This window comes from Typopeltis vanoorti, chromosome 13 (genome assembly GCF_054136105.1).
Source record: "Typopeltis vanoorti isolate ZY-2024b chromosome 13, IOZ_Tvanoo_1.0, whole genome shotgun sequence".
NCBI classification, from domain to species: domain Eukaryota; kingdom Metazoa; phylum Arthropoda; class Arachnida; order Uropygi; family Thelyphonidae; genus Typopeltis; species Typopeltis vanoorti.
This window is the reverse complement of record NC_143561.1, coordinates 99,309,197-99,321,876: the sequence shown is the minus strand read 5'-3', so window position 1 is coordinate 99,321,876 and position 12,680 is coordinate 99,309,197. Positions and strand designations below refer to the sequence as shown.

Below are 12,680 nucleotides of genomic sequence, written 5' to 3'. Positions count from 1 at the left end.
TATTAGAAAATAAACATCCCAAATAAACTAAAAGGTTCGTACAAACCTTATAGTCCTTATAAGGACTACCTTATTCCTTATCAGAACTGGCTTAAAGGGGCGAAGCAAGAATGCTTTTCATCTTCCCCGTTATCTGTAGAGGACAGTGTAAAGATAAGGTGTTATTGAGCTATTAAAGCTCTGATCATGTCATGGCAGGAGGGTAACAGCAATAGCCGAGCCTCAGAACTTCATTGGCTACAACATTGCCATCCATTACCCTTCAAGGGTATTGATCACCGCATCTCACCTCCATAAGGACTGGCTTAAAGGGGCGAAGCAAGAATGCTTTTCATCTTCCCCGTTATCTGTAGAGGACAGTGTAGGGATAGGTGTTATTGAGCTATTAAAGCTCTGATCATGGCAGGAGGGCAACAGCAATAACCGAGTCTCAGTTAAAACTTCATTGGCTACAGCACTGCCATCCATTACCCTCCAGGGGTCCGTCTTCCAACCTCAAATTCATAAGGACTACCGCAGGACATATATGGCGCAGAGGGTGAAGCTTGACGCTTTTCATATTCCCTGTTGTCTGTTTCGGGAGCAGTGATGGGAGAGATTTGTGAGCTATTTTAGCTCGCCCTGAGTGGGCAGAAGTGGTTATTCGTCGTTGGGTGTTAGGATGGCTTTCGGTCTTTTATGTTTCCAGTGGTCATTACCGTCATAGTTTTCGGCTTGTTGTATTAGTTGGTTTGGATGCGTAGATGTCTTCATAAAGACTTTTTCTGCTAGGGAGCGTAGTAGTGGAGAGATGTAGGGGATATTTATGTCCCGATGGATCTGGGCGTTCCTGATGAACCACAGGGCGTCTAGAATCATTCGCAGGCATTTGTTCTGTAGTCTTTGTAGCTTGAGGATGTTTGTCTTGGAGGTATGGCTCCAGGCTGGGGAGGCGTATATGACTGTGGGACGGATCACTGTCTTGTACAGTAGTATTTTATTTGTTGAGCTTAGTTTGCTGTGTCTGTTGATCAAGGGGTATAGCTGGGCGATAACTTTTGAAGCTTTGGTGCATGTGCTCTTGATGTGGCTGTTGAAGCATAATCGCTTATCGAGAAGTATTCCTAGGTATTTTGCTTCAGTTTTCCAGGGAATTTTAGAGTTGAACAGGGTGATGTCTCCTTTAGGGGATGCTCGTCTTCTTGTGAAGAGTATCGCTGTACTTTTCTGGGGGTTTAATTGTAGTCGCCAGTCTTTAAACCATTTTTCTAGATTCAGGATGGTGTCTTGTAGTTTTTTGGTGACGAGAAGTGGTTGACGAGATCTGGCTAGAATAGCCGTGTCATCAGCATAAAGGGCGATGGTGGATGTGAGAGGATTTTGAGGGATGTCTGCCATATAGATGTTGAACAGGATCGGGGCTAGCAGTGATCCTTGAGGAACTCCAGCGAGGATTTTCCGTTGGGTTGAGACTGTTTCATTGATTTTGACTTGCATCCTCCTGTTGGAGAGGTATGATTTGATCAGGTGTATCATGTTTAGTGGAAGGTTAGCGATGATAAATTTGTAGAGGAAGCCTTGGTGCCAGATCTTATCGAAGGCCTTTGAGATGTCTAGGAAGACAGCTCCAGTGTGTTGATTCCAATTGAATCCTGTGGTGATGTATTCTACCAGTCTATGGATTTGATGGGTGGTGCTGTGATTTTGACGGAAGCCGAATTGCTCTTCTGGAATGATATTTAATTGGTTGACATGATCTTGGAGTCTGATGAGGATGATTTTCTCAGCTATTTTCCCTAAATTGGATAGCAGGCTGATGGGACGGTAATTTTCAGGAAGGTGTGGGTCTTTACCTGGTTTTTGAATTGGGATGATGTCAGCTATTTTCCATGACTGGGGGAAGTGCTGCCATTTGAGGATGGAGTTTATGATGTTTGCCAGATGTGCTATGGCTTTGCATGGTAATGACTTGGTTAGTGATGCCATCCGGCCCTGGGGCTTTTTTGATCTTGAGATGGTTGATGATGCCAATTATTTCGGTAGGTGAGGTAGGCATTATAGGACTTGGATTGACATCGGGACGATTTACTGTGAACCTGACTTTACGATGGATCTTGTATACGTGGCTGATGTTTAGGTTATCATATGCAGGACTGCATTGTTTCTCTAGGTTTCTTGCTATGGCTTCGGCTTTGTCAGCATCTGTGTATGCAAGGTGCTGTTCTGCTTGCAGAGGGGGGAGGGATTTGCGCTTGATCCTGAGGTTGTTTAGGAATTTCCATATAGAATGATCTGCTGTGGAGATGGAGGTGAGCTTGTTGTCCCATTGTTGGATAAGGACTACCAATACAACAATTAACACTTTCAATATTGAGAATGCGATATAGCATTTGGTGTCTATAATAAATTAGATCATTTTTAAGCAAATTGTAATGATTTGTTTAAAACTGTGATTCTTTTTCTTTCACATTTTATTTTTCGTCTTATTTTAGGAGAACTTAATTTTTATTTTCCCTTTAAAAATTAATTACACTTTATTTAAATAAGATAATACTCTACCTTTCTGAATTTATGCATGGTGTAGAACTACAGTGTGGATTCTGAGACCCGGATGAATGCAATGAATTTGCATTCATCCGGGTCATAAGAAGGGAGGGGGATCGGTCATGATACATACTCTAATACTAAAAAACAACCTTAATCGCAATCACTAGCACAAAATTAGCAAGACAAATTATTAAGATATCATAAGGGTCATTGAGTAAAATATTTAGTGATAATTTAGCAGACGCGGTCTTGATTTTATTGTCTAAAATTTTAAATATTACTCACCTGTATGTTTAATTTATATAAAAAATTATTTGTGCTAATTTTTTTGTATAAAAATAATTCCGAAGGGGTTTGCTTACAACTTATCACTCTTTGCACTTAATATATGCTTAATACACTCAATGGACAAACCATTAGAGATAGAGGTGATGAGAAGTTGACACTGGTATTCCCTGCTTAGAGTGGAACATACCCAAACCGAATGCAGACGGTAAATAAGCAGACATCGGGGCTTCCCAACAGTGTATCCCAATCGACGAACATGAGTAAATGTGGAGATCTATACGACTTTGATGGTGGAGTCATTCTATCGCCCAAGTGATAAAAACGAGGGCAACCATCAACGGACGTACCAGAGCCCACCAAGCACACGTCATTGATGACTGAGGTTGACGTACGTTGTCCAGGCTCGTACAGACCAACTGCGGGCAACGGTGGGACAAATCACATCCAGTTTCCATGTCGGAGGTCCAAGCAGCATCAGTAAGCGAACAGTACGGCGTACACTGCATAAACCATAAACTATTAGGGAGCCAACGCCCCAATTGTGCACCGCTGTTAATAGCTCGTCATCAGGCATTGTGCCTCGCCTGGTGTCGGGACCATCAAAACTGTATTTCTGCAGAGTGGACCAGAGTCGTGTGGTCTGATGAATCACGTCATCAGTTGTACCGAGCTGACAGGAGGGTGCAGGTATGGTGTCGACAGTGACCTCTGGTGGAGTCAATGCTCGGAGAATGCAGGATGTTATTCGAGCTAGAGGAGGCCTAACGCTATTAGGTGGGTATCCAGTGGCGCACCCAAGGGACCCTTTCCCCAAAAGAAAAAGGAAAAAAACACACTAGAAAATGTTGTGTTGTAATAAATTTAGTTTAATCCTAAATTTAGTTGCACTACCTTACTGGGGTAAGGTAGTGCAACTCGTAGCAAAGATGGACCAAGTTAACATCACTCCTATCCCAGTATCTCCCATAATGCAAAACACATCTCCTTGCAGATATGTATAATGTTATGCATTAAGGGATTGGCCACTACTCAGACTAGTTTCGACCTTTATTGAGGTCTCTTCACTGGGAGCCAGACCCAGAGGTGGAGATACCAGGCAGAAGCAATAGCGAGGTCATCTTTACCTATAGGAGTTGCCAAAAGGTGTGCCATCTTTTTTATTAAATTAGTCTGGATTTAGAAAAAGATGTTGAAAGTTTATTTTTCACTTGGTTATTGCCACTGTGGATATCTTTAATGTTTTGTCCATTGAGTGTAGGTTGTAGAAATTCTTCACACTGTATGCATGTTGTTAAACTAAACAGCTATTTAACACCAACAAAAAAAATCCTGTCCATAGTAACGTTTCGAAGTCTGGAGAGATCATATCTGTCACACTTTTCTACAAGATCAGATATTTTGACTGAAACGTGCAGCCTGTATAACGAAAGATAACTGAACTGTGCTATATTCGTTCTATATTTTGAAGTTTCAAAAGAAAAAGCAAACGAGAAGCATATAATTGTCACTCGGTGTTTGGCTTTCAACTGAGATGGTGGGCACTATTACGTCATTCCACTGGCTACGCATGCGCGGTGTACAAAACTGGTCACGAAAATACTGCACGGTAAACGTTTATTGACTGCTTAAACTACGGGGAAATCTGAAGGAAAAACAAGAACATAATTTTATATTAAGTGTGTAATTTGCTATTAAACTCAGCGGGGGGGTGAATGTGTTATCATTAATGTATTGTTTGTATGTCTTATTGTTTTTTTCTTCGTTAATTAGGTGCATCTCTCTCCCTCAAATTATGTATTTAGTGTATAGGATATATTTCACAATAAACACGTGTAGGAAGAACGTTGTTGTTTGGTTGCGAGGAATGTGGCATTAGGCTTTCAACGAATCACGTCCGTTTCTGTAAACAAGTATATGCAAAAAGAAAAAAAAAAGTAAACCCTTCAGTATATATATATCATTCTCTCTTGCCTGCTAGATAACTACGAGGATCATATTTCAAAACTTCTTCTTACTGTGCATGCGTAGTCAGTGAAATTATGTTATAGTTTTCCACCTTCACTTCAGACTTTTTCCTTAGTTGAAAGAACCACTTCGTGAGAAACGTTTCGCCACCACTGAAAAACTTTTAGCTGAAGTGATCCGAAATATTGAACACACACTAACACAAAAATGTTTGATAACACAGCAATGCGAGACGTAGTGAAATGACCAGAACTAAAAATCATAGTTCTTCCAGGGTTAAAAAAAAAAAAAAAAAAAAAAAAAAAAAAAAAAAAAATCCTGTGCCAAAGCTTGAATAATTGTGAAATAGACTGGGGAAAAAAATTCTCTGGTCCGTGACTAGAATCGAACCTAGAAAGTCTTCTGCAAATATAGCGTAAGGGAAGTTAGTTATAAAAATTAACAAGCGATATATTTTATCCACCATAAGTTACATGGTTGTAAGAAAACAATACAATATCAAGCCGAGTTGTAATTCTCTCTTGTTGCAATTTATATGTAATTCTCTCTTGTTGCAATTTATATATTGCAATGGACTAGCATTTTGATTTTTAAAATCATGCCAGTCTTTCTGTGAACTACTCATACTTATTTTTGGCACACTCAATTACAATCAATGCATTCTGTATAATTCTAAATATACATCAAGAACCACTCATAAAGAAAACAGAAATGATAATAATTATAACATTATTATATAAAATATTTATAGGTATATGATATATATTGTTAATTTTAGAAAAAATTCTAAAATATTTAACAATTAAAATCAAAATTAAAAGTAAAATATAAATTACATTATTATTTCTAAAGAAAGTTAAATATATTTTTATATTTTTTTCGGTTGTTGCGTTCATAACCATAGTATAGCAGATGCGTTACGTCACAAGCATATCTTTATGTATATACACAAATAAAAAAAAGTTTGAAATATCAGTAAAAAGCATTAAAATCAATTTATTATCAAATATTTCTTAAAAATTTATTCGCATAAAAAATTCCCATTAACTCGTAGTAATTTCCTTCCAATAAATTACATTCAAAATAAGGGACTGATTTTTAATCGGTATTTGCAAGAAGCACATTTGTAAAAAAAAAAAAAAAATCGAACACTGTATTGTCTTGGTGTGATCAGCGCCTATATTTTCCTTATCGGCCGTTATTGATCAAAGCCAGCAGAGAAATTTCCTAAACGAATCAGAAAATGAAAAAGTAATAAATCATAAAATTTCTCATTTAAAGTTGCTAAATTCATTAGCACACATTGTGTTCCTTCTCTGTCGAATCCCAGTACATTCTTCCCTCATTAAACGAGAAATCTGTTGTCGATAGAACAATAAGTCTTAACGCAGATGAGTCAGATGAAAAAAAAAAAAAATGATAAATTACATTTAGATATCGATGAAGGAACTGAGAAATATCAGAAGGTTAATTCGTCTCTATTGTACACCATCTAATCGAATTTCTCCTAGTGCAAGAACGAAAAAAAAAAAATTAATAATTTAAAAATATTATCGAACTCTTTTGAATTAATCTAGTGAGTATTGGGTCGTTGCTACGTTCTACATGGAAGGGTAGTGCAAGTACCAAGTCTTCAGGATGCACAGAAATATTCGTCTTATTCCAGGTATGACTTTTCAGAATATTGTTATAGCCTCTTTCCTTACCTGATTTTCGACCTCTAGTAACTGGATAGTTTAAATTATTTGTCATTCTTTGCACATTTCATCTGAGTACAAAAAATGTATCATAGTTCGTGTCCTGACTGATAGATGGCGTTCGCATTCCAGTTTTATTTAACAAATTACCTTTGTTTTTTTTAACTATAGAAATACTCGGACTGGCGGGCTAAAATATTATTTCAATCTTAAATGCGAGACTTGAACACAGAACTTGGGAAAGTAATGGCAAGCATGTTACCACGTAGCTACGAACAGCTACATTTTCATTTCTTAACGTTATAAAAACTACTTTAGCAAACGACACTGGTAGACGCAACTGCAGCTTACTGTTGCCATGGCAACACAGAAGCAATAGAGTCGTCTTATACTATCGAATTCAACAAACAAGAAATATTACATGGAGAGATGCTCACACTAATAGACACGGCTGTCTCTGCTCACACATTCCTGAATGCTAACAATGTCAGTCCTTCCTAATATTTTCATTTTTATTATAATTCAATACGTCAAAAATCAATATTTATTTTAAAATGATGCACTTCTCTGAAGAAAATTATCTGCATTCATATAAATGCTGTTCCAGAATAAACACATCGTTTACTATTACTAATACATATCATGCATTAACAAACATCATTTGTTATATATTAATAGGTATTAGAAAGAAAAAAAAAAGTCCAACAAAAGAAGTAGAATATATCCTGGATATTTTCGTAGAATATTTGTGCACTACAAGAAACGTTTAGAACTTGGTGGGGAATACCATCGCTTCTTAGAGTGCACTGTGTAGAATGGATGTCTCGTTTCTTTGACAATGGGAGCGCCTTATTTTTTTCCCCCCACTTAACTAGACAAGTCACGCTATTTTTTAGTACTGATGCTCCCCTTATGAATCAGCGAAGGCCAAGTTGACAGTTAAAATAGTTTTTTTAACTGTCAACTTGTTTTATTTTATTTTTATTTTTTCCAGTCTACCAATGATTTGAAAGCCAAGGAGTTTTGTTGGTACACTTAAGCTAATTTTAGTGTTGTTAAGATGGGACTGTTGTTTTCAGACAACCCTAAAAATAGATTTCAGTACGCTTCCCTTTCATCACAAGTGGGAGTTGAACTTTTTTTTCTTTTCAGTCTTCAGTTCCTCTGTGTTATTTATCACCGGCACTAAATAGGTAAGGCACTAGACAGGAATGGCATGACCTCGTAACTATACCAGACAAGTCAGGAATAATTCCAAAATGGTAAAATGTGAAAGAAGTGACTTAAAACATATTGAGATGCCTGAAATCTTCACTAATTTACTGCATCCGTGTTTTATGCCTTAGTTCCGTTTCAGATTCGAAGGTGGGGGGGGGGGTTGGAAGCCTTTCTCTGAGCATCCCGAATTTCACTTAGAAATTACGCGTTCTTGGCTGTAAATCTCTCCGACGAAAGGCATGTGACATTCCGACTACGCCACTCAGATTCAGTCGACGAAATTCATTCAAATAATTTTCTGTTGTAAAATTGTCTGAATTTTAGCAGATTATATTTTGATTGAATAAGTGGATCAATCACGGTAAATTTTTCAGGTGTTACCATAAAATCCGGGGTTTTAAAGTTTCATCATCAAAGCAGAGAAAACAACGATCTTTTGCTAAAGCAGCCAACTTAAGAAGTTTTGGAAAAATCAATATGAAAATTTCATTATCACTGGATTCCTCGGTGTTTATTAGATGGGCTTTGTTTTTCCCCATTATTATTTTGTAAAGTGCTTACAAAAGAAAAAAAAGAGTTGAAAACGGAGCAGCTGTGGTGATGCTCGTATAATACAGCAAATGCTACGTTTTCGTGTAGCTTATTATTATTATTATTTTTTTTTATCTTTGCTATTATTGATTAATTCTTGATGTCTTATTTAGATTAACTTATATTTAAAACCAACTTTGAAGGGTACAATATGGCTGGTATGTTATTAAAAATTATTTAGTATTATATTAAGGAATTGTATGCCGTTTCTCGTATAGGTTGAAGTTTCTGTAACGTTAATCATATTGGATTTCAATTCTTTTTTTTTTCCTCTCGGAGTTAGCATGATGTTTAGCAGTTACCCACTGTAGCCAAAGAATAACCTACTTTTAATCTTGCGTCAATATAAAATATATTGTCTAAACAATACAGAAACATTTTCCGTGGCATTGTTTGACAAGAAACATTTTAAACAATGACTCCATACTGTTTAGAAATGCCTCGCATAAAATATTCAAAACAATGTCAAATTTGCGTTCAGAATATTTTAAAAAAATATCGCGAATAATTTTTAAAAATACCTCACGTAAAATATTTTAAAACACCAAATGATACGCTATTAATTGCAGATAACTGCCTCTTGAAACAAAATACGATGGAATGATTTAAGTCTTCATAATCCATGTTCTTTAAACGATGCAATTAATTAGACGTTCTGTTTTTCATTATAACTTGGGGATCAACCTTAAGAAACTAAAACGCGATCTTAATATTACTCTTAAGATGATTTTAATCATATGTTTAAGGACACCGGAACAAGATTAACATTGCTTAGAGATAAGCCGTTAGTACTGATTGTTTAACAAAGTGATTTGTCTTAAAGAACGTGTTGGTGGACAGGAAGTAACGATAATTGCAAAAGTGAATGCTGATCCCATTTATTTTAGACTGTTTTCTTACACATTAGCAACAAAGTAGCTCAAAGTAAGCGAGGATCTTAATGTACATCTCCATTTTTTTTAGAAGTCCTATATCCAACAGGCAAACCTCATTTGCTAGGCTTTAGATAACTTTTACCTTCTAAGCATATTTCCGATACACAGTTAATGTTCTCGAAGAAAGACTGATAAACATAATAGATTTTAATTTTCTACAATATGTTCGCCTTAGTGATGACAGTCCTTCACAATGTAACTAAATTACGCTAAAAAAAGACTTAAGTGTTTAACTATCGAAATATTAATATACAGTTATAATCCTTATCTAGAATTTTTTCCAGAAACGCCCACAGTTCGATGCCAATAATGACTGTAATAAATATCTATTGTAATTATAGTAACACAAAAAAGCTCCTGAATAGTTATTTTGTCTCAAAATAGCTTCTTTATTCCAAGAAAAACTAAACGAATTTAAAAGAAAAAAAATGGCAAAATATTTTTAAGTTCTATTTTTGCTTGATAGAGTCAACACACTGCACAAAATAGAATTTAAAACATTTTGACTTTTTTTTTTCTTTTAAATTCGTTTTAAATTTAAAGTGTTATAGCAAACTTCCTAAATAAATCGTTCGTAACAGTTTACGAATTATTGGCTTCTGATGCAATGAAAAAAACTCTATTAAAATAAATAGAAAAAATTCAAGGTCATTTGTTCATCTACAAATAAAAAGAAAAATATAGAAATGTATTAAAAACGAATACATTGTGACGTAACAATACCTACCATATTGTCCAATGTGGAGAATTGATTATTTGTCATTTATATGAGAAAGACTGCCATATTATATTAACAACGATCTCTAAATTTTACTAACAATAAAACTCCATATGAAATTAATAAATACAAAACATATCAAATATTGTAAACAGCTTACCGGAGATCTTCTAACTCGTAAAACATATCTTTTGCTGGGTCGTGAATGTATATCCTGATGTGTGGAGAATCGAGATATTCCATGGTTAGCTGTTTCGGAAAAGATCTAACAAAGAGAGCCTTCACAGTGTCCATTGTAGTGATTTCATTAGGTAGCAGCGCCCTCTTTGTTTCACTGCGGTACTGGAGAAACACCAAGCCTGTAATATGAAATATTAAAGATCTGAGGTAATAAACCTGTCAATTAGAGATCGAGTGTCTGTCTACACAGATAATGATTGCAAGAAGAAAGTATCTCAATTGCTCATTCACATTCGGGATCATAAAACTTCTGAACAATACTTGGTTACATCAGAGATGTGAAAACATGAATTAAATGTCGCTAGGGAATAGTAGCGGTATGTTATTAGCGAGTTACAGCGAAATTTCCTGTGGAGAAACACATCGGTTATTTTACTAAGCTATATAAACAGCTAAGAAAAGTAAACTTAAAAATCACCCTCACTACCTTGACGGCAGAACATGACAGCGTCCAGATTTTAACACATGCTTCGAAACAGTTGCTCTTTAGAGAGAGAGAGAGAGATGGGAGCAATGGCTGATAGCTGCAGCTTAAATAAAGACTGAGTACTTGGCAAAGTGCCAAAGACAGCAAAATGAACATTTGAGGTGAGTGGTGTACTGTCATGTTTCCAAAGATGAATTTGCATCTCCGATATTCTTTGTTTTTCTTTATGAAAAAAAAATGGTTTTCCCCATCTCTAACAGACAATGAAAAAAAAAAAAAAAATTATATATTCCACGAAACATGAAAATTAATTATGCAATATAAAATTTATACCCAGTTTATATAACAATTGTTATCTACTAACAACTGTAACACAACATTATCACTTTGATACAGTGAAATTAAAACAAAAAAAAGTATCGTTGTTTTGATTGCATTGTTTGTAATCAAAACAATTCTGAATGTTTTGATTATATTGTTGCTATTCAATTATAGCTTTGAGTACGAACGACACAGTGAAATCATAAAGCTATCACTGGGTACGAACAATAACAATGAAATCCAAACTAGGCTACCATTGAGAACCAACAATGAGATCAAAACAAAGCTATAATAACTATGTAAAACAATATACGCCATAAGAATCCTGCACAACTGCTTCATAAAATAATAATGCAAAATAATGTGAAAAATACTCCAGGATTCAGCGTGCAAAATAAAGTGCTATAAGCAAGATATAACGTCTGGGATAATTCAAAACAAATGACCCCTCCCAAAGTTGAATTATAAAAATAAATATTTTCGTATATTTTTAATGAATTGCATATCTCATATATAAAAAGTATCTAAATAACTAATGCTTCCACAGGAGTTGGTTTCGGTATAGAAGATGCTAATATGTTGTTGCCATAGCAACAACGTATTAGTTTAATTGTTGAGGATTTCCATTCTATATTATATATATACACACACTCAATATTTCAGGTATCACAGGTTTAAAAAAAATCTGTCACGAGACTTTGAATGGGATCAATCGCATAAACTTCCTCTTTTCCAGATCGATTACATCGCCAAGTCATCCTTTATATGACATAAAAATAAAGTGTGTTCAAAACGCTTCTCTCGATATTAGTTATGTGCAGCCGAAACCTCATGTTGTTGTTGGTGCCAACGCCACACTTCAAGAGCTTCTCTTTGCAGTCAAGAATATAAATTGGAATTCACTGCGGACCCAATGAACATGGAACTGAGCGTTTCTGTCCTTGATAGAGCACGCTCAAGCGACGTCAACTTTTTTTTTTTTTTTTCCCAACATCACATTCTGAATTTGCACTTTCTCTGAAGCAGAAAGAAGTGACGGATGTTTTCATCTTTGCCTGAGAGCATTTGTTGCCTTTTCTGCAAAATAGCATTTTTACTGAGCGCAGGGAAAACAAATCCTAATAGGACAACCTGAACATTAACATATGCTAAGCATATTTAATTTATCAGTATAAAAATATTTATTTAATTTATCAATATTAATTTATTAGTATAAAAATATTTATTTAATATATCAATATATCACTAAGAAATGCAAACAAAACCTGCAAAATCAAGCTTTTCACCGGCTACCAGTATAGTCCTTATAAGGACTGGCTTAAAGGGGCGAGGCAAGAATGCTTTTCATCTTCGATAATGGATTTCGATCCAATACCCTTGGAGGGTAATGCTGTAGCCAATGAAGTTCTAACTGAGGCTCGGCTATTGCCGTTACCCTCCTGCCATGATCAGAGCTTTAATAGCTCAATAACACCTTATCCCTACACTGTCCTCTACAGATAACGGGGAAGATGAAAAGCATTCTTGCTTCGCTTCCTTTAAGCCAGTCCTTATAAGGACAGTGTAGGGATAAGGTGTTATTGAGCTATTAAAGCTCTGATCATGGCAGGAGGGTAACAGCAATAGCCGAGCCTCAGTTAGAACTTCATTGGCCACAGCATTGCCATCCATTACCCTCCAAGGATATTAATCACCACATCTCACGGTAGCTTCCCAATTCTGAACCTCGACCCGGCTACCAGTATAATTTTAAA

General features: G+C 35.7%; 1 protein-coding gene across 24 annotated transcripts in view; it reads right to left on the bottom strand.

Moving 5' to 3' along the window:
• Window positions 1-12,680, bottom strand: part of LOC150100409 (coiled-coil domain-containing protein AGAP005037-like) — a 1,356,304-nt gene that overhangs the window by 495,578 nt on the left and 848,046 nt on the right. For all 24 annotated transcript variants that reach the window (XR_016549297.1, XR_016549300.1, XR_016549298.1 and 21 more), the window contains one exon: window positions 10,099-10,297. Coding sequence is in view for 19 of the 24 variants with exons in the window: in XM_090403260.1 (XP_090259386.1) it covers window positions 10,099-10,297 (199 nt within the window). In the remaining 5 variants the exon portion in view is untranslated. The remainder of the gene's footprint in view (window positions 1-10,098; window positions 10,298-12,680) is intronic.